General features: G+C 48.2%; 1 protein-coding gene across 1 annotated transcript; it reads right to left on the bottom strand.

The window, feature by feature from the left end:
• Positions 1 to 1,692: 1,692 nt before the first annotated feature.
• On the bottom strand, positions 1,693 to 21,826 carry EIF4EBP1 (eukaryotic translation initiation factor 4E binding protein 1). Its single transcript, XM_037526048.2, has 3 exons — positions 21,664 to 21,826; positions 7,927 to 8,106; positions 1,693 to 6,012 (listed from the first exon to the last, which is right to left on the bottom strand). Exons 1-3 carry the CDS (start codon positions 21,806 to 21,808, stop codon positions 5,981 to 5,983), a joined length of 357 nt encoding a protein of 118 aa, XP_037381945.1. The 5' UTR covers positions 21,809 to 21,826; the 3' UTR covers positions 1,693 to 5,980.
• Positions 21,827 to 22,320: the final 494 nt, after the last annotated feature.

The raw sequence follows: 22,320 nt of genomic DNA, 5'->3' as shown, positions 1-22,320 counted from the left end.
CCATCTAAGCAATAAAAGAGAAAGTGGTGCTTTTTTCTCAAATCAGACCAGTACTACTAATAATAGTGTTTGTTGGTGAGTTGAGTAGAGCATGGCAAAGTTCAGCAGCTTAAGCAGCATTTAGGGGTCAAAGCCACTATGTAGGGCATCAGACCCTTCTAGTACGTTATAAATGTTCCTTCTTGGATTTGAGGCTCAGTTCCCAGAGGTAGGAACAGCTATGGATGGGCTTCTTGGCTGGTTCTTGAACGGTTCAGAAGCTGAAACTGTCCCAGTAGTGGAGGGATTGCTTGAGTGACAACTAAACTTATATCCACGATTACAACACAAATCTGAATTTCCTATGGAGGCTAAGGAGTTTGTAATGGTTCAGAGTCCTGGCTGTCCTTTAGGAAGGTGTATTGCATTAGAATGCAGTGACTTACAAAAAATTTAAGTGGAGGGCCTCCTCTGGTGGAGCAGCAGTTGAGCACTGGGCTGCGAAGCTGCCCGCAGCCTCTGCAGCGCCGGTTCGATCCCCGGTCGCCAGGCGAGGGTCCCACATGGCGCACAGACCTCTCCTGCCATGCCCACTGCTCCCCTCAGCAGTGTATTTCGTCAGTCTGCCTGTTCTGTTCCCCGCTCTGGCTCTGGTGAATTCTCTCGCCCTCCAGCGCTTCTGACTGTACCCAGTGCTTGTATAAATAAATAAAATAAACCTTAAAAAAAAAAGTTTAAGTGGAGCTTAATGGAAGTTTTAGTTGAGAAGAGCTACAGGAATAAATTGTGTTCCTAGGTAGAGCCACCTGGGCACTGCTGGCGAGAGGTCAGAGGGCAGTATGACCACATGCATGGTGGTTTGGCTGGAGGAAGGAGACAGGGTTATAATTATCTCCAAGCAGTGCAGGAATGTTTTGCTGCTTCTGCCCTCTCCTTGCCCTGGAAGCTTCTCCCTCAGTATTCCTCTGAGAAGGGTTCAGTTGCCTCAGTTTGGAAAAGATACGGTGGAGAAGTGGGCTTGGACCTAGAATATAGGTAGCCTCTCACTGTTCTTCGCCTAAGGGCATGGAATGACTAACTCTTGCAAGTATGCCTCCTTCCTTGTTTTAGCAAATTCTTCCAGGAGGGGGCAGCATTAAGTTGCAAGTAGAAACTAAACTTGGCTCTATCCTCTTGAGAAGCCCAGTAAGGAATAAATGAAGGTTCAGACTTCCTTTAAAAACTGAGCAACAATAAATAACTAGCTTACCCTCTGGAATTTTAATTGTTATAATTAAATTTTTTGAAAGTGAAAAAGCACCTCTCGGTCACACAACAGAGTACATAAATAAATGTGTTGTTACCAGTAAGGGCGGGGGCGGAGTGGGGGCAGGTTGCGGGGGGCGGGGGGGGGGGGTAGGGGGGGGTAGGCGGAGGATGGGGTAGGCGGGGGGTGGGGAGACTGACTTCCTGGGCCTCTCTGATGGCGCAGGGGTTAAAGACATACTGCTGTCAGGCTATCACCAGCCATTGCAGCTTGAGTTCATCTCTGCCCAGGGAGCTGACCCACATATGGTGCAGCAGACCTCTCCTGTCTCACCCGTTGCTTCCCTCAGCAGTGTATTTCAGTCAATTCACCGGTTCTGCTCCCCACTCTGTCTCTAGGGAATCCTCTCACACACACCCTCACCCTGCACCTCTGGCCTACACCCCAGTTCTTGTATGCATAAATAAATCAATCTTTTTTTAAAAAAAGATGATTTTAAAAAAGAAATAAAAACTGGCTTCCTAGGTAGGCCATGGCCTCTGAACAGAATTTAGAGGGAGGAGAGATCCACCCCCAGGTTTAATTACAGATTTAATTATTCCACAGTTAGGGTCACATGTCCTCCACCTAGGAAGCAAGGAGGGTTGGCCATGCTAACTTCTGCACCAGAATTATTTCAGCAATGAAAGCTGAAAGCACAAAGCAAGAATCACACCTGGTCTGAATCCCAGAAGGTATGTTACCTCTCCAGGTCAGTTCCCTGGGAGGCAGGGCTTTATTTAGTCCATTGCTCTATCTCTGTTTGCTAGAACACTCCCTGCACTTAGGCACACAGCAGACACTCAGTAAATAATCCTAGAATAACTGAGACTGCAATCAATCTTCTTTTACTCCTTTGCTTTCACCCCCACCACAACTCCACTATTTCTAACCCATCCACAGAACATCTGAATGACTTCCTGGCTCTAGTTCCCTTACCTGATTTACCTTAACATCAATCTGTCACTGCCCTGTTCTAATGCCTCAATCAAATTGCTATTATATTTGCCTATCTCATTATTGAAATAGCTCAAACCCGAGTTACAACCAATGTGGTGTTGTAAAGAATGGATTCTGAGGGACCTCCCTGGTGGCACAAGGGGTTAAGTCTCAGCACTATGAAGCTGTCCACAGCCACTGCAGCACAAATTCAATCCCTGGCCAGGGAGCCACATGGCACAGCAGATCTCTCCTGTCTCACTGGCTACTCCTCTCAGGAGTGTATTTCAGTCAACCTGCCTGTTCTGCTCCCTACTCTGTCTCTGGTGAATCCTCTCACCACCACCCCACCCCCTGCACCACTGTCTGACACCCCAGCTCTTGTATGCATGAATAAATAAAATTTAAAAAAATAATTGATTTCAGAACTGTACTGACAGAAGTTGGAAGCTAATTCTGACATGCACTAGCTCCAGACATGTGTAAGATGGGAATAAAAACACATACTTTTGTTTTGGGGGGACCGAAAGTAAGATTGAACTAAAGCTCCAGACATACAGAAGGCATTCAGTCAATCCTTTTTCTGTTTTTTCAATAATGTAATCCTTCACTGTCTAAATTTAACTTGTGTTACCCAGAGCACTTCAGCCTAACATAACATCCAGACACCGTGCCTTGGCTCCTGCAGCTCTCCCTACAGTTTACATATCATTCACAATCTTTAGCTGCTACTGTTCTATCACTCCTTTTATTTGCACCTAATCATGTCTTCTTGGATTATTTGATTTTTTTCTCAGATGTTTGCCTTAAAATGCCTCAAGGTCTAGCAAATGCTCTTTAAATCAGAATGAGGTTGGTTTTAGTTGGAAAAGATCACTAGCTGGGTCTGTTGATGAACTCTGCCCTTCCTGAAATACTGGTTTTCATGGGACATCTAGGTTGGCCACGTCCTTGGGCCTTTCCTTGAGTCATGTCAGAGATGAATGTCACACTCAAAGGTGCCAAGAGAAAGAAAGATGGCCTAATCCTTACCTGTCCGGCTACCTGGGAGTTGGAAGGATGCCCGCAGCTGTGCCAACAGCAATGTGGAGGTTGGAAAACCACTGGAAGCTAGGTCCCTGCACTCACTGGGAACATTCCCCAGGGTTCCGTTTTTGGCCTTCTCTGTTTACTCTGCACAACTCCTATCCTGCATTTCCTTTCTGATCTCTCTTTTGGGTCATCCAGATATAAAACCTCCATGACACGTCTCTCCTCCTTTCACCTCATCAAGCCTCCTTCCCCAGTAGAGCCTATTGCCATCCTGACTGACCTGTTTGGACTTCATGTTAAGTATGGAAAACCCAACAGCTTTGACACTCCTCCAGCCACACTGCTGTCCTAACCCCTGTACCTAAACATTCATGACCCTGGAACACCCTCCCCGAATTAAAATCTCACCAGTCCCATCAGGTCCCTCCTCCCCTGTGAGGTCTTCTCAGACCTGATTCCCTTAACACTGCCTGACACACTGCATAATCTCGCATTGCTTTATGACATTCCTGGGTACCCTTTACTATTCCTAGTGTCTTGCATCTCCAGATCAGACTGTAAGCCACTTGGAGGCACACACCATACCCTGTGACACTTATTTCCTGGTTCACAGCACGTGGCACCTGTCTGTTATCATTGGGTCCCCAATTATAAAAACAGTGCTTTGGTGATATCAAAGGGTGGACAGGACAAAATATGATGGTTTCCTAGAGTATCTCTGCAAAAGCTTTCAGATGTGGGGCTGGAGCCAATGAGACTTACACAGTGTCACTGAGCATTGCCACTCCACAGCAACCATCAACTGATGCTGAAAAAATAACGTTTTTTTTTTTTTAAGATTTATTTATGCATACAAGAACTGGGGTATAGGCCAGAGGTGCAGGTGGTGAGAGGATTCACCAGAGACAGAGTGGGGAACAGGAGGATCTACTGAGATACACAGCTGACGGGAGCAGCAGGCTGTGCCATGTGGGTCAGCTCCCTGGCCAGCTGGGATTAAACTGCTGTACTGCAATGGCTGCGGATAGCTTCATAGCGCTGCGAATTAACCCCTTGCACCACCAGAGAGGCTCAATACCTGGGTTTTCTGGAGTATGCTTTTGCTTGGAGGTAAAAATGTATGACTTGTGAAAATTTTTCTTTTTGTGGACCCTGAACTACCAGAGAAGCCAATTATTTACTGTCTTTTAAACTGCAGACTTGAGAGCACAGTCTCCGGTGGGATGTCAGGAGGGGAGAGAGATAGGCTTTTACTAGAAAGCTAAGGGATAGGGTAAGTTGATCTGATTCCTCATTTGGTTCTGGTTGGGGCTTCAGTTGTCTTTACTCCTGTGGTGGCCCCTCCACAATTGCACATTCCACCTGTACTTGGAGTCAACATGCCATCACGGCTGGGTCCCTTCACATACCATCACCAGGCAGGTGGACTCCAACTCATTTACAGAAATGGTCAGGCAGGGCACTTGGCCACTAAGGCCTGATGCTCCCCAAATGGCAGCCTGACAGGTGCAGTAAGTCCAGATTTGTAAAGTCCAACTCAGCCATTGCCTCTGGATCAGAGGCCATTTATCCCCAGCACACCCTGAGATGAGAAACACCTGCTTCTTCTGAGCAAAGCCTACGGAAACCTGAGCCTTTATGAAAACCATTCCCACCCATACAAACTGCCAAAGTGGGCAACTTTATGTCCTGTCCTCCTCTACCCTGCTTCCCCAGGACCACCTGACCTTGGCAGCCTCAGCCCCCCTTCATGCAGCACACCATGCTCAGGATCCCAGTGGCAAGTGTCACGTCCACGAAGCTTCCCCTTGCACGGACCACTCACCGGTAACCAATCCTACCTCATCTTTTTTATGCTACCTTTTCTAAGAGCAAACTTGCATTTCAATGAAATCCTGGAGGCAGAGAGCTTGCCTCATGCTTGTGTCCCTCGTGACAACCCACATGAAGGGATCACTCGATAAACATTGTCCGAGGCTCAGCCTTTCCCCAGGGGTGAAGGTGACTAGGTCACTTGACAGGCTTGGTGGGGGCACAGCCAGCCCAGAAGAGAGGTGGTACCCACCACTGAACAGCTGCACAGTCCCATCTGACCAGGACACAGGGCCAGTGCTCTCTCTATTTACCACTGTGTGATTTTAACTTCTCTGCATCAGTCCCCTAAGCAGTAAAATGAGGTTAACATTTGCTCTACTTATCTCCTAGGATCAGTGCGAGAGTCAAATGAGATAATGTACAGGAAAAGGCTTAATTAGCACCCTATACATAGCAGTTGGTGTTAGTTATGTATATGGAATTGAAAAGAGCTCACACAGGGCTGACTCTTGGCCCTAGGGCAAAGATGGCTTTTATTCCTGTCTTGGGGAAGCAGGGGGAGGGAAGCCTTCCCTTACACCAGCACCTCAGGAAGGGGTGGGTGTGCCCTAAGAGGATGGGCTAGAAGAGCCAGATGACAGTTCAGAAAGCTCCTGAATCTGCTTCCGGGCCCTGGGCTGCAGGGTGTGTTCAGTCACTCCCCTGGGTGACAGCTCCTGCATGAGTGAGGCACATGGAGGTATCTGCTGGTGTTCACGAAGAGGAAGAGGAGCAGGTACCCTGAGTGAGCGAGCAGAGGGCTGGGTTGGCCAACCCCACACCCACCACAGGCCCAGGATGAGAACTTTTCCTAAGGCCTGGCTGGTGGGACTCTTATCCCAAGAAGGGCCAGAAGGGCCCAGAGGCTTGCTCAGTTTGCCGGCTGGTCCTTTAAATGTCCATCTCAAACTGTGACTCTTCATCTGGGGAGAGAAAGGAGAAAGGCCAAGTGAGCAAAAGGGCAAATGGTAGGGCTGACACTTCAGAGGCTGGGGAGAGGAGTTAGTTTTCATTCTGCTGTTCCTACAAGAAGAGCAGAGGCCAGGTTTGTGCTAACAGGAGGATGCGGGGCGGACAGGATCACCCTGGAATTTCCATTAATAGCTGTGCTCTCCGCCTCAATCCTGAACTTTGTATTATTTTTATTCTTTTTAGCAAGAGTGAATGGTTACTTATGATTTTATATATGAGCAACTTCATAGAAAAATATTCCTGAAATATAAAATGTGTTTGAGCGTTGCTCCAACTTTTGACTTAGAAAATGGTAGCCTCACCTACTATGTATCCATCCAATGCCTATGGACTAGCCTGAGCCTGCCTTAAATCAGGACTTTGGGTGTTTTCACCACTCATGGCCCTCCCTCTCCTCTTTCCATTAGAATTTCTGAGGAATTCGTGCTGCAACAAGTTGCTTTTCTTTCTAATGGAATGACCCCCTTTACAATCTGCTGGGGAAGGCTGCCCTAGGTCTTCCACAGCCAGATGCCTGCTCTGGCCTTCACGGCAAGCAACTCCCTCCTCTTCTGTTTATATTTGCACAAATATGTGAGTCCAGGGGCAGAAGTCTTGACCTCTTATAGCCAGTTAAGCAAAAGGAGATATGATGTCCCGCCTTCCTCCTCATATTCTCTCAGTGTATGGAACTGTGGGGTGACAGCTGTCTGCCTGGGGCACCACTGGGCTAACCCTGCATGTCATGGCCAGAACAGCTCTAGAAACTGTGAAGAATGAGAGTGTGCAAGTGGTGGCAACTGATGACTCAACAATCTCAGGTGTTGACACCTACATCCTCAACTTTCAGTCTTTGGTTTCAGGGAAAAAGTTGGGTGGAGGGCACCAGGCAACCAACGGAGTGTATCTTCCCATCCTTTAATAAATAGTAGGGAACCATGGCACCTGGTGCTGTCCTTCATGCTGGTGTGTGCCCGATCCACCTGCTCCCTCTCACTGCTCCCCAAGTCTGAAAGGCGAGGCAACTGTTGGCTGTCATGGGCTGTGGGGTTCCCAAGGTAACTATGAGTCATATACCCTTCAGGCGCAGGGTAGATAGGTTCTGCTGCTGTCAGCAGTCAGCCCAGTCCGAGGTCCCAGCTGCTTCCTGTCTGCATTTGGTGCACTGCCTTGCAGGGGAAGGGTCAGTGGCTTCCATCTGACTCAGTTGTCTGCCAAAACTGACACCTCATGCTCTTGAGGGAGAGCTTAGACGCTCTGGCAAACCAGTCATAATATCACACAGAACGCATTCACACATACTTCTGCAGGGGTGGCTGCCCTGATGACGTGGATGGGGGGGCACACCAGGAAGGACCAAGCAACCCCACGTCAAACCTGCAGAGACAACTGGCTGCATTGTTTCTACCTGTCTCCACAAATAACTGGCTAATGGGGCAACAGCCTGACAGGAGGCATCTTGGAAGCCTTTCTGAGCCTGTAGACTGGGAAGTTCCTGGAGGACAAGTATACCATGTCTCTGATAAGTTGTTTCCTGCCCATCAACATGATAGGTGTGTCCATGTGTTACACAAAAGTGACACTGGTCCAGGCAGTTGCTGTGGGGCCTATCTCATTTCAAACATGCCCCCCACTAATTAGATTGCCTCATGACCCCAAATTACCTTTCCTGGGTTCCTGAATCCCCTTCATGAGCAAAGTGGTACCAATGAAATCCTACCCTCCCCATCCACCCCTGCCCATGCCTTCTGGACTGAGTTCCTCCACGATGGTAGGGAGGTCACCATCATTTTCCTGGAATCCCCAGTAGTGGATGGGACACACCCTCCCACAAACACATACACATTCCCTTCTCAACAAAGAGCCTGGCCAAGCATGCCACTCACTGCCCACTGGCTTCTCGTCTGGGCTGTTGCGCAGGTGGTTCTGACTGGCTTCTGTGGAGGGCTCATCACTGGCAGGGCTGGTAACCCCGGGAATGGTGGGCAAATCCCTCGGGGGTGTTTTGGTCACAGGTGAATTCCTACACTCCATCAGGAACTTCCGGTCGTAGATGATCCTGGTCCCTGGAAGGAACAGGGACACTGGTAAAGCCATCTTGAACCCCCTCCCTGCTCATTTTTCTGTGTCTTTGAGGTGTGGTTGCAGCAGAGGCAGTGGATCTTCCTGCAAAGGTTGGACCAAAGAGGAGTAAAGTTTATTTAGGTGATTTGCAGCAGCCCAGGATCCTGCTGCCTCAGAACTGCAGAGCTCTGTGCATGCACAAAAGAGCTCTGTTCTTTTGCTGCAAAACTCAACTTAGCTCATCAGTGTTCAGTCCTATTGCTTGTGACGATCATAGAGGACAGTGGAGAAAATACATTTATTATTCATTTTTCAATCCCCCTCCATACAGTACCATCATAGGATATCCAGAATCTTTAACTCCATTTTACATATGAGCCAACAGAAAAATGATTCCCTCAAACTAATAAAAATGAGAACTTTTCTGCCCGAGAGGAGAGGGGGATGAGGGTGGGATGCGGCATGGGAAGGAGTGACTCATGGTCTGCCTGCCCCACAGAAAGCGCTCCTGCAAAGCCTGTCTCGGTTGTGATGCTCCCCTGTGCCCTCAGCTCTGATGTGTCACTGCACTTCAGAGTGTCCTCAGCCTGCATTCCATTCATTTTCTTTTCACTCTCTTTTAGTAGAATTTTTCACTATCTTTAAATCATACCCAGTACCCAAGATCTTCATGGGAGAGCCACCTGTTCCATCAAATAACAATGAGTGTGATAATTCTCACAAGTTAGGTCCTGATTATCTCTGGGACCCTAGTAAGTATCAGTGATATATCCTTAACACCTCACCCTTTGCTGATTGCTCCTTTTCAACAAAGAGCAGACCTCAGGCGCAAAGCCTTCTGCAGGCAGTGGAATCTAGCTACAACTGAAAAACTGTCCTGTTGTCATATTTCTTTTATAGTCATCTTCTATTTAGGGCAAGTGAATCTGGTTTTCCATATATAGTAGTGATATCATCTCCTAATATATAGTAGGATTTAATTTAATATATAAATTATCATTGTAATATATAACAAAAAGTAATAATAAAAATGAAATTAGAAGGGAATGGTGACATAAAGAAAAATATTAAATATGTGTAAGTAAGTAGAAGGAAGACAAGGTATGGAAAACTGCAGCTGGAATATGAATGACCCAAGTTTAAAACCATAATTTTAAGATTCTTAAAGGTTTTAGGAATGTCTTTCCTTATTAGTAACCTTGAAATACCCCCTTCACCTAAGAGCATGCCACAGCTGAGATTCACTTCTTGATGTTTAGCACAGGCCTCTCTGTTAACTGGAGAGAACCCACTTTATATTTCTGAGCATGGGTTGAAGAGATTGGCTCCTCATGCTGGGTTGGGGTGGTGAAAGACAGAGAAATAGTGAGATACCTAAGCATGAACTTGGCCTGCTTGCATGTGTTGCCCTAGTCTGATGCTGGCCCTATCTGGGGGGGTCACCCAATCTTGCCATCCCCGTCCACTAGGCAATAATGTTGAAGTGGGGCAGCCCTGCTCACCTCGTGGGCTAAGGTTCACACTTCCTGTTTCTTAGTGTAGAACAAACAACTAGAGCTGACTTGCATGCTCTGCTACCAATCATCGGTGACCGCCCCCCCCCCACCCCGCTGGCCCCTCTCCTGCTTGGGCTTCAGTTTCCTCATTTGTAACATGAAGGGTTGTGCACTTCCTTCGCTGAGTGCCTGTGAGCCTAGTGGGTTAAAATGGAGAACACACTGCCCTCTTCTCAAGGAGGAAGATCCTAGCTGTAGATGGGACCACCTCCTATTTAAATTCTCAGAAAGGGCCTCCCTGGTGGCACAAGGGGTTAAGACGCAACCTTTGACGCTATCAAAAGCCACTGCAGCGCGAGTTCGATCCCCAGCCAGGAAGCTACCCACATAGTAGCTCTCTGACCCACAAGTCAGACCTCTCCTGACTTGCCTGCTGCTCTCCTCAGCAGTGTATTTCAGTAGATCTGCCGGTTCTGTTCCCCACTCTGTCTCTGGCAAATCCTCTCAACCCCCCACAACTCTGGCCTGTACCCATTCTTGTATGCATAAATAAATAAATCTTAAAAAAAAAAATCCTCGGGCCTCCCCGGTGGTGCAGCGGTTGAGCGCTGGGTTGCGAAGCTGCCGCGGCCTCTGCAGGGCTGGTTCGATCCCCGGCTGCTCCCCGGCCACTGGAGGAGGGTCCCACATGGCGCGCAGACGTCTCCTGCCGCCCGCTGCTCCCCTCAGCAGTGTACTTCGGTCCTTCTGCCTGTTCTGCTCCCCGCTCTGGCTCTGGTGAATTCTCTCACCCTCCCGCGCTTCTGACTGTACCCAGTGCTTGTATAAATAAATAAATTAATTAAAATCGTTTAAAAAAAAAAAATCCTCAGGTGAGGAGGCACCGCTCTGCAGGTGAGGTGCCTTACCTGCCTACCTCCTTGCCTCCCCTCACCTGTGCTTTTGTGTTGGGTGGTTCACCAGAGTAGGGAACCGACCCCACTGGAGCGGAATCTAGGAGTTGGAGATTCAACCATCTCAAAAAAGTTGTTTGGTCAGGAACTTTTTTTTTAGATTTATTTATTTATGCATACAAGAGCAAGGGTGTAGGCCAGAGGTGCAGGGAGTGGGGGTGGGGATGAGAGGATTCACCGGAGACAGAGTGAGGAGCAGAACAGGCAGATCTACTGAAATACACTGCTGAGGGGAGCAGCGGGCAAAACAGGAGAGGTCTGCTGTACTGTGTGGGTCACCTCCCTGGCCAGGGATTGAATGCATGCTGTAGTGGCTGTGGATAGCTTCATAGTGCTGACACTAACCCTCTTGTGCCACCAGGGAGGCTCATGGTCAGGAACTTCTGTGAAGGCTCTTTAAGTCACTAGGTTACAGCTCTTTTTTTTTTTAATTAAAAAATTTTTTTAAAAGATTTATTTATTTATGCAAAGACTTGGGGTGTAGGTCAGAGTTGTGAGGGGATGGTGGGAGGATTCACCAGAGACAGAGTGGGGAGCAGAACAGGCAGATCTGCTGAAATACACTGCTGAGGGGAGCAGCGGGTGAGACAGAAGAGGTCTGCTGCGCCATGTGGGTTAGCTCCCTAGCCAGGGATACAACTGGGAGTAGAAGTCAAGGTTCCCTCTTAAACTACCTGTGGAGAACTGAGGTTTTTTTCTAACTGGAATCCTTTTTAGATGCATCACCATGTATACATGTATGGGGAAAATGTTTTCAGATGGCAGCAAGAGTTCCCTGCTCCCTAGGTAGAAGGGTAGGAGCACCATGCCAGGAGGAGTACTCGTTCTTCCTATAGCCTAGTGACTAGTAACCTGGCTTCCCCACTTACTAGCTCTAAGAGCTATGTGCAAGTTATCACTTCAGCTCTGTGCCTGTTTCTTCTTCTGTAAAATGAGGATAATGACAGTGCCAACTTCAAAGATTATTGTGTGGAGATTGGAACTGAACCCTATGAACAAAGAAATCCTAGCCATTATTATCACCAGAAGCATTCAGTTCCATTCTATCAATTATATGGTCAAAGCTGGGGCCAATCAGAGGGGAGATGGGCAACTCTGAAGAGGGTCTTATGGGGAGGGGATGCAGAGCAAAAGGGTGTCCTTCATCCTTTTTTTTTTTTTTTAAAAGATTTATTTAGTTATACAAGACTGGAGTACAGACAGAGGCATGGGAAGGTGAGAGAATTCACCAGAGACAGAGCGGGGAGCAGAACAGGCAGATGGACCGAAGACACTGCTGAGGGGAGCAGCGGGTGAGGCAGGAGAGGTCTGCCATGCCATGTGGGGATCTCCCTGGATGGCCAGGAATTGAACCCGCTCTGTAGAGGCTGCGGACAGTCTCACAGCGCAGCAGTCAACCTGCTGCGCCACTGGGGAGGCCCACCTCCATCCTCTTTTATCCCACAGAAACACATTTCAAGAACTACCATGAGCTTGGGAGGCTTGGAGATAAGTGTTGTCTGGAACTTTGTACTCCAGATGTGCACCAAATACAAAAATGGTATTTTTTCCCTCAGGGAATGCTTTGTGGTAATGATGGTTTCTTGAAGGAACAAAGCAATGCAGACATGCCCCTGGAGTCTGGTTTCCTCTCCTGTAAATAAGGTGGTGGACTAGGCTCATTCCAACTATTTTTAAGACACCAAATACATGCCAGGCTTTATAAGCAATCTCCAGGGTCTGTTGTAGGACCCTGTTGTAAGACATACAGCTCTAATTTACTTCCATTTATTTTTAGTATCTCCTTGTTGGCACACACTTAATGTGGCACAAAGAGCCCAGGGCTTGCAGAAGTTCTGGGCTCAAACCTAGGCTCGCCATGTACCAGCTCAATACCAGGTCAGTTCATCGCTCAGCTCTGAAAGGCAGATACTAATCAAGTCCACACTTCACAGGAGCATCATGAAGATTAAATGAAAACATAGTTCACTATGGTGAACTTAGTGTGGTACATAGACACTTGGACTTATAATGATGCACACCTGAAACATGTTATAATGCAATGTTAGCTCAGTTAAAAAAAAAATTCAGATTTTTTTGTACGAGAATGAACTATGGTATCCATAACTGCTACTAAAGGAAAATTACTTGGGAGAACATACACTACCAGAGAAAGTCCAGGAAGCTCCTGGGAGGTGAAGGAACATTGATTTTTACCTTCTGCAGCTATTACAGTGCCAGGCAGGTGCTCAAAAACATGTGTTTGCATGAGTGAAGGATTAGAGTTCCAGGTAAGGTAGTCACTGGCTATCCTCACTGCCTGTCTGGGCACTCACAGCCTGTCATGCTGTTTCTCGGCCCCCTGGGGACCCCTGAATTCTCCCCATCCCAGAGGGAATTACCATTATCATCCTCAGATGGCAGATAGGAAACTGAGGGTCAGAAAGTCCATCTCATAGCCACCCACAGGCCCACTTAGCCTGTCTTGACTCTAATCCTAAACACTAACCTTTGTTTAAAATTAGCAGGGCAGATGGGGCCGTTGCGCCTTGCTCAGCACTGCCAGCTGGAGAAATTACAGGGGTCTTCAGACTTTTTACCTATACTTCTGAATGCCTGGTCAGAGGAGGCTGTTTCTTGAGAGGGTCATCCGCCTTGATTCCTTCTCTGTCCCCCCACAGCACCCGCAGTCACTCAAGTTCACAACGGTGCTGAACATGACGTCTGTAAACTGAGACAGGCTGGTCCCTCCCTGGGCCTCCCTTGGCAAGAGCATTCAGCATTCTTCTTTCCCCTGAACTTGGACATGAGGCCTAGGAAGAGTACAAGAACAGAATTCCTAGAACTGCTGTTCCCATTCCAGGGAAAGGGAGAGCATTTTGCAACAGGGTCAAGGGAAGTTCGAATGCCTGTGTTCAGACACAAGCCAGCAGCCTGTGAACAAAATACTCTGAGCAATTTTCAACTCAGCTCTCACCAGCAGCTCTGTGTCAACCTGGAGACAAATACACAGCCGTGCCAGGATCTACCAGCTGTCCCTCCACTCCACCCTGTAACACACACACACACCAGCAGGCCACATGTATTTGGGCAGCTTTTCTCGCTGGGCAGTCTGTTTAGCAGAGCATGCGCAGTCCAATGCTTTTTGTGCAAAGAGAATCAAGATTTGGACATTCCCCAGGGCCCAGGAGTCTTATGTAGTTACCAGAATCCCAAATAGGGGTACATGAGTGATTGGCAAAGGGCCCTCTGCTTATTCCCTCCCTTTGAGGCCCCCACATGTGAGAGTATAGGCCAGTTTGTTTGAAAATTAAACAAGAAGGAAAGGCTTCTACAGAGACATTCATAACAAAAGAGCTGAAATAATTACTCAAAAGGTTAGCCAAGCCCCTTCTCCTTTCTTCACTCCAGCCCCTGCCCCTGCCGCCCCCAAACACTTTGACAGGTACCTGTGCATCAGGCTGTCTCTGTAATTCATTACCAACAGAACGCCCTTGTAAAAGGTCCCTGGTACACAGCAACCAACAACTGCAGTCCCGGTTAGAAAGAAGGGCCCAGTTAGGAGCTGAACTCACACACTGAAGTCCCAGTCGCAGCACTTACATGCAACTGTATTTGGAGATAAAATCATTAAAGAGTCAATAAGTAAAAAAAACACGGCTGTTAGAGGGGGCCCTAATCCAACATGCAGGTGGACTTATAAGAGAGAAGCCAGAGAGGAAGGACCACCGAACAGGCAGAGAGAGGGCAGCTGTCTGCAAGCCCAGGACAGGGGCCTCGGGTGATACTAACTCAGTCCGCACCTTGATCTTGGATTTCCAGCTTCTAGAACTGTGAGAAAGTTAATTTCTATTGTTTAAACCACCTCATCTGTGGTATTTTGTTCTGGCAGCCCTAGCAAATGAACACAGGCCCAGTTTCCACTTTTATTCTGAAGAACAGAAGAGGGAAATCCATTTACTCATACATATGCACACACAGTCTCTTAACTACCACATCACTTTTTAAAAATAATGGTACCTTAAAGTTATTTACAATTATGTTGCAGTTAATTACATAAGGTAAATCCTCTGGAACAGATTATTGTCACCATCAATTACTGCTAAAGATAAAGATTCACTTTTTTCTTATAGTTCTTAATTTCTGGAAACTTTCCAGTATCTCCCCACTTAGTATTCTGGGTAAGAATTCCCGCGTTTGCATTACTTCAGTTGTCAGCCACTCCAGGTTCTTTCTAACTTTAACAAATTCTTTCTTAGTTCCCACATGCTGGCAAGCCTTCTCAGTGCCCCCCTGCCAGACTCATGAGTATTAATTGCAATGGGCACACTTAAACTCCAAATCCTAACCTCCACATCTTATATATCGCTTCACTGGGAGGCCAAAGGAAATTCTGAACTTACCCAAACCTCCTGACATTCTCACTCCTATCCACTTTGGACCTCTGAGCTCAGACACCTGACTCTTTCCTGAGACCAGTACTCTGGAATAGCAGGGATGTTCAAGTGGATGTGCAGGGCAGGGCATATGAGCGCTTGGGTGAGTTGGGTGTTCCCAAGCCCGGTGCCTGAAGCAGGAAGGAGGGAGGCTGAGTGACAGAAGTCGAACATACTGCCCAGTGGTCTGCATCGTGGTCATCTGTACCGTATGCTTTGTACAACTGGATGTAGGCCTTCAGAATGGGGCTTACGATCTGTGACTCAGTGTTTTCAGGAAGGTATGATTTGTATTTAAACCAACAGCAGTTTTCCACTTGTGATTTTGCTCTGCTTCTACATTTGACCCTGGCCTGCTGGTCAAAGAGAAGGAGGAACAGTTTAAGTTCCCTCAAAGGATTGTTCTTTGAGACTTGGCCCTTATGGAAGATTGTCTGAAAACTTGTGCTTGTGTATGTGGCTTGTCTCTTTCAAAGGCTATTATTTCTCCCTTTCCTTGAATTTGTGCTTTGATGATAGAAAAGTGTGTGAGTAAGGTTATGTGACTTCCACATCTAGGCCTAAAGATGCCTTGGAAATGGCCAATTAAGCTCAAGTTAGACTCTTGAAGATGTGAGACCAAGAGAGAGCTTCCAATCCTGTTGTCCCCACCAATGACCCAGACACATGGGTTAGGTCATCTTAGGCCTTCTAGCCCAGGGAAATCCAGCTGCCAACTCTGTGCAACCATATGAGCAAACTTAAGCAAGATCATCAAAGAATGTCCAAAGAATGGAGACACACAACAGACTATTGTTGTTGAATTCTCCATGTTTTAGGGTGGCTAATATATGGCCACAGCTAACAGATACAGCCATTCTCATCAAGACAAGTATTTCTGGGCACTGGACAAGTTACGATCCTCTGGGCATACTTACTATCTAAGCTCTCTTTTTTATTTTTTTAAAGATTTATTTGTTTATGCATACCAGAACTGGGGTACAGGCCAGAGGTATGGGGGGTGAGAGGACTCACCAGTGACAGAGTGGGGAACAGACAGGCAGATTGACTGAAATACACTGCCAAGGGTAACAGCCAGCGGGAGAGGTCCTCTGCACCCTGGCCGGGGATTGAACTCATGATGCAGTGGCTGTGGACACTAAGGTTGCGTCTTAACCCCTTGTGCCACCAGGGAGGCCTCTCTCTCTCTCTTTTTTTAAAGATTTATTTATTTATGCATACAAGAACTGAGGTACAGGCCAGAGTTACAGGGGGGAAAGGAGGAGAGGATTCCCCAGAGACAGAGTGGGGAGCAGAACAGGCAGGCTGACTGAAATACATTGCTGAGGGGAGCAGCGGGCAAGACAGGAGAGGTCTGCTGTACCATGTGGGTTTCTTCCTGGCCGGCCAGGAATCGAACCCTTGCTACAGAGGCTGCAGACAGCTTCACACTGCTGCGCTCAACACGCTGCGTCACCAGGGGAGGCCCTCTTTTTTATTTTTAAAGATTTTATTTATTTATTTTTGTGTAGAAGAACTGGAGTGTAGGCCAGAGGTTCAGGTGCTGAAGGATTCAGCAGAGACAGAGTTGGGAACAAAACAGGTAGATTTACTGAAATACACTGCTCAGGGGAACAGTGGGCAAGACAGGAGAGGTCTGTTGCACCATATGTGAGTTATCTCCCTGGCTGGGAATTGAACTCAGGCCTTGGCAGTGATAATGCTGAGACTTAACCCCGAAGCCACCAAGCAGGTGGCCTCCTACCTGAGCTCTCTCAATGAACTTTCCTGAACATGGACACTGGATTACATTGCACCATTTTGTTGCCCATGTCCTTGAGCACCCAAATGCCATGGGCAGATATCACCTATTCCTGTCCAGTCAGTGATGCTGGGTGCATGTAAATAAGCGAGGAGCACTAATTCCAGTGTCTGAGACTCTGGTTCCACTACTGACTTATGAAAAAGTCACTTCTTTCTAGTTTCTGTTCAATTAATAGCAGGAAAAATAAAGCTCTAATATCATCATCTATAATAGTGGAATAAGTGGGAAAGTTCAAAGTTTCTGTCCTTTAGACATTCCAAGATAAACTACTATCTTGTAGCAGAAAAGAAGATTTAAAGGTTATTGTTAAGCCAGTGCAAACCCAGGCTTGAAATTAGATTATCGTGGAAACACTTTCTTTTCAACTCTTTACCTTCTACACACCAGACCCTGCCCTCGATCTTGGCCATACAAAGATGACTAAGACTGTCTGAAAGAACTTCCTGTCTCACCTAAGGCATAAACATGTAAACAAATACACGTGAGTCATAGATTATGAATCATAATGGAGGAAGAACACTGTCATGGATCTTAGTAAGTCTCGAAAGTAACAGGTTTTTCATTGGTTTGAACACACAAGAACCTATGTGTACAAATGAAGTTTTCTTTAAAAACTTTCACCTTGGGAGCAATCCTCTTAAATACAACTACTCTTCCTAATCCCTCTCCTGGAACAATATCAAATGAAAATTCATATAAGAAAATGCCTCACTATAATGCCTTAGGTATAGATATTAATTTTTAATGATGCACACCTAAAATTAAACATAATGCCATGTTACTTCAACAACAAAAAAATTTAATTAAATAAAAAGTTTGAAATACAGAAAATCTTTCATTTCTTTATACCAATAGGTAAATATAGTATCACCCTGCCTATCCTTGCACCATGAAATACACTGTTGAGGGGAGCAGCAGGCAAGACAGGAGAGGTCTGCTGCACCATGGGGGTTAGTTCCTGGCCAGGGATTGATTTGGTAATGAAAGACATTTTTGCTCTACCAGGAAAAAAAAGATCGAACTCCTCTTTGAAAGAACAAGGTCCTGTCACTTTTAAGGATATTGAAAAAAATACGTAAGCCTCTGAAGGGAATTAAATCTAACAGCTATATCTGCATGGTGAGCCTGTAAAGCCTACCAGGTGGACTACTTGGAGCAGGTAATTCTCAGTTGACTATCAGACAAGTCCCACTGGTTATAGGGGGGCATGTTTGTCTACTTGTTTCCTTCTGTAGATTAACTTTGATGCTTATAATTCTATTTCAAGTGTGTCTTCATCTTCCTACCTAGCAACCCAAGTCATTGAGGTCAGACTATCCTTCAATTCTGGATGTGTTAAGTGCCTTAAAAACATAGAGTCTCAAAAAACAAAAAAACAAAACAAAAAAACCCCATAGTCTCGCAGGCATTGAAGGGAGTTTGGGGGTGCTCCAAACCAGGGCCTATGTCAAATTCTCAAATGAGGGACATACTGTAGAATGTTCTAAATACTTTTTAAAAAAAGAATGGGCCTCCCCGGTGGCGCAGCGGTTGAGCACTGGGTTGCAAAGCTGCCCACAGCCTCTGCAGCGCCGGTTAGATCCCAGGCCACCGGGTGAGGGTCCCACATGGCGAGCAGACCTCTCCTGCTGCCCGCTGCTCCCCTCAGCAGTGTACTTTGGTCCTGCTGCCTGTTCTGCTCCCTGTTCTGGCTCTGGTGAATTCTCTCACCCTCCCACGCTTCTGACTATACCCAGTGCTTGTATAAACAAACAAACAAACAAATACATACCAGAACTGGGGTACAGGCCAGAGGTGTGGGGGGTGAGAGGATTCACTAGAGTGGGGTTCAGAACAGGCAGGTCACTTCACTTTCCTCACTGCCTTCATGCCCAAGTTCTTTCAGCATGTGGTTAATAATGAAACAAATTTTCACCCCATATGACTAAGGTCTTGAGACAATGGTTGTACACCTTCCTCTCTTCCCAGCACTGTCTGTTTCATAGCCAAAGACTTAGGAGTTCCTCCAAGGTAAGCTTCCTGGACACACTTTGTCTAATCAAGCAGGGTGCCACTAACACCTGTAGCTCTACCCTTTCCACTGATTAACCTTATCCAGGTACAGGCCTTGTATGACTACAAACAAAATCTTTAGTCTTTGGGATCAAACATCCAAAATAGAACAGGGAACATGGTAGTTGGGGAAGGAGGGGCAGGTGATATCACAAGAAATTTTCAAGATTCCACAACTCAAATATTCACATATCACACTCCTTTCACCAAATTTCTCTTAAATTCATTAGACATCTAACTTCAGGAAGGTTAATGAGTACAAAAGGCATTGAGTGGGGCTATAGTAGTAGAGATAGCTCAAACCCACCGCTACTCCCTTCACTTCAGGAAAACACACTGCAGTGGCATTCCCAGCAATAGTGACTGGTGAACACTTAACTCAAATAGCTCTTGTCCCCTTCTGTAAATAAGTGAGTGTGAACACCACGCAGACTCTCCAGAGCCTGGTTTAAAGACTGATGTGAAACGCTCCTCAAGAGTTTGCCTCAATTTACCAGATCACTCAGGTCTGCAAAGGTGAGGGAAGTCACATCCTACTAATTCCTGAGTACCCACAGTGAGGTACTTTTATCAATCACTGGGACCTAGTTAGACAAGCAGAGCCTCAGGCCCCGCCCCAGAATCTACAAAATCAGAATCTGCATTTAAATGAGGTCCCCAGGTAATTCATATGTATGAATGACCTTTTCTCATTAGGGCAAGCTTCTCAGCCCTGGCAAAGGGGTGAGAGAAATGGGCTTGGGAAGAAGACTGTGCCTTGGCCAACTGAGGCTGACTGGGTTTGCTGACTTTGGCAGAGTCAGGCCATGTTTCTGTGGGTTGTGATCTGCGAGCTGTGCCTGGACTGTGGGACACCCTTGTGAAGCAGAGCTGGCTTTAGACTCCTGGTGCTGTTAGCTTTCTTCCAGTTGGTCTCAGAAACTAAATTATACAGTGATGCAGAAGACGTTCAAAGAAAAGACATTTTGCTGTGATACACCAGATCCTCCATTCCCATAGTCTATCAGAGATCTCTATAAACGGAAGCCCTGACAATTACTTTTTTTTTTTTTTTTTTTTTTAAAGATTTATTTATTTATTCATTTATACAAGCACTGGGTACAGTCAGAAGTGCGGGAGGGCGAGAGAATTCACCAGAGCCAGAGCAGGGAGCAGAGCAGGCAGAAGGACCGAAGTACACTGCTGAGGGGAGCAGCGGGCGGCAGGAGAGGTCTGCGCACCATGCGGGACCCTCCTCCAGTGGCCCGCAGAGGCCGCAGGCAGCTTCGCAACCCAGCGCTCAACAGCTGCGCCACCGGGGAGGCCCCTGACAATTACTTCTAATCTGTCCCCCATCTAGTAACAACAGATGAAAAAAGGCTATTGCAGCCTGCCTATACCCACTCTGAACAGATCAAGCTAAGGTCCACACCCTCACTTGAAGGAATCCCAAAATTGTCCTGGCAGATGCATTGTGGCACTAAGAATGAACAATGTGGACTACTGTGAAAGACCCAGCAGTGAAAGACAATGTGCACCAAGAATGACAAAAAAAAAAGACCTGCTGGGTACTTTTCTTTGGATCACTTTTAATAAAGGAGAGAGCATTTCTCCCCTCTATGCTTGGCTGGTATTTCTTATTCAAGTTGGAAAAAAACTTTGTGACACTGGACAATGGACACTGTTCTCAAGCTTTGGGGGCCTCCTGAATGTGTTCCGTAGAACAAGGCAAGGTGGTTGAGCAAGAACATCCGAGCTCCTTAACAGTTCTAACATTGTTTTGGATCAAACTGCCCCAAACCTCGGATCTGGCAGTGCTCCCTGGTGGTGGACAGCTGCCTGAGGAAATAAGCATGTGACCCCCGAAACCAGACAGACGATTAGGCTGCTGCGCTATGGTCTGGTTCTGCCGCAGGCTACCCAGAGTGCATGGGTGCCTCTCAGCACCCAGGATCTGATGGGAGTCTTTGAATAGTTGGAATTCAGAGCTGTGGAGCGGCGGGAAGGGCAAAAGGGGGCGGATAGGAGGGAAGTGGTGAGCCACGAGGATTTCATCATGCAAAACGGAGGGCCGGTTTCATCAGCAGCTGTGCACCGGGCTCCAGGGCTAGGAGGGAATGCCCAGTTCCCGAGGGCAGCCCTAGGCTGGCCCCCACCCGTGCCAGCTCAGCTTCCTCTTCCTCGTCCACTCTGAGAGAGGTCACACTGTCCCCACCTCCCCCTCCGGACTGAGGAAACGTGTCCTTCTGCACAGCCCAGTCAGTGACTCCAGGTCCCAAGGCAGAGATCCCTCACACAAAAATAGACAATCTGCCACAGATGCTGGGAGGCACCGCTGGAGCAGGCCAGCACCCCAGCCCAAAGCTCCGTCAGAGGGTGCGGACCTAATGCAAAACTTGGGGTGCCTCGGGAGGAAAATGGATTATGCAGGAGCCACTTAACCCCAACAGAGAACGCCATTCCCGTCCCCTAAAAGCCCCAAGCCGGGCCTCTCCTGGATCCCTGGCCCACCCAGATCCCAGCCTACCCCGCCTCAGAACAGCCCCCAATACCCACAACGGGCAGGACACCTCGACATGTGGCAGTCCTGGAAGCTTGACCTGTCTAGTGGGGGACACCCGTCTGCGGCCGCCGCTCTGCAGGACAAACCCTGAGGGCGGGCAGCTAGGCTGCCACCCCCTCGCTCCCCCGGACCCCCGCGACCCTCGCCGGCTCACTGATGCCCCTTATCGGTGACCGCGCCCCTGAGCCTGCTCGCCCCGTACCATCGGGGGCTGCGGATCCCTCCGGCTCTGTGGAGTCTGTCCTCCCCCGCGCCGGCACCCGGGGCTGGCACGCGGAGCCCCCAGCCCGCACCTACCTCCCGGGGTGGTGCTGAAGAGCGTGCCGCCCGGGGTGGTGCTGTAGTCCCCGGGCGGCAGCTGCACGCCGTCGCCGAGGACAACTCGGCGAGTGGCCGGGATGGCCCGGCTTGGGGTCTGGCTGCAGCTGCTGCCCCCAGACATGGTCTCCCGCGCGCTGCGCCCGCGGCCGGAGTGTGGCCCTCCAGCCCCTCCAGCCTCGCCCCGCCCCGCCCCAGACCGCCCCTTCCGCCCGCGGAGCTCACCGCCCCCTGGGATTTGTAGTTCCCGCTGTGCCGCACGCCGCCCCACCCTCCCCGCAGCGCCCCCTGAGCTAAGCGTCCCCCGCAGCCCGGGGTCCGAGGTTGGCACCGACCGTCGCACGCGTGTGGGGCCCAGCGCTGCCCCTCTTTGGCCTGTTCCTTTCGTTTCCCAGCTCCTCCCGGCTACACTGGCTGGCACGGGAGGAGGGAGGGGTCTGGGGCGCTGCTATGCTCCGTGCAGGTATCCTAGCCTACCCAGCCCATCCTGGGAAAGCCTAGTTTCTACCTCAGACCTTCAAGTCATCAGCCCGGATGGGCTCTTCAGCCCTCCCTGTCTCGTGCTTTAGTTCCTCAGTTGGGAAAGTGGAGCTTCGTTGGCCACTCATCCTCGTGGCTTACCAAGCATCCACTTCG

The sequence above is a fragment of the Talpa occidentalis genome, unplaced genomic scaffold (genome assembly GCF_014898055.3).
Source record: "Talpa occidentalis isolate TD23 unplaced genomic scaffold, MPIMG_talOcc4v2.1 talOcc4.4, whole genome shotgun sequence".
NCBI classification, from domain to species: domain Eukaryota; kingdom Metazoa; phylum Chordata; class Mammalia; order Eulipotyphla; family Talpidae; genus Talpa; species Talpa occidentalis.
The sequence above is the reverse complement of the archived record's forward strand: the minus strand, read 5'-3'. Positions and strand labels throughout refer to the sequence as shown.

Bases quoted from the DNA above. Each gene is read 5' to 3' on its own strand.
- EIF4EBP1 (XM_037526048.2), bottom strand. From the start codon at position 21,808: ATGTCTGGGGGCAGCAGCTGCAGCCAGACCCCAAGCCGGGCCATCCCG. The intron at 8,107-21,663 runs GTAGGTGCGGGC...TGTTCCTTCCAG, and splicing joins CTTCAGCACCACCCCGGGAG to GGACCAGGATCATCTACGAC. The intron at 6,013-7,926 runs GTGAGTGGCATG...TTCTCTCCCCAG, and splicing joins AGACGAGAAGCCAGTGGGCA to ATGAAGAGTCACAGTTTGAG.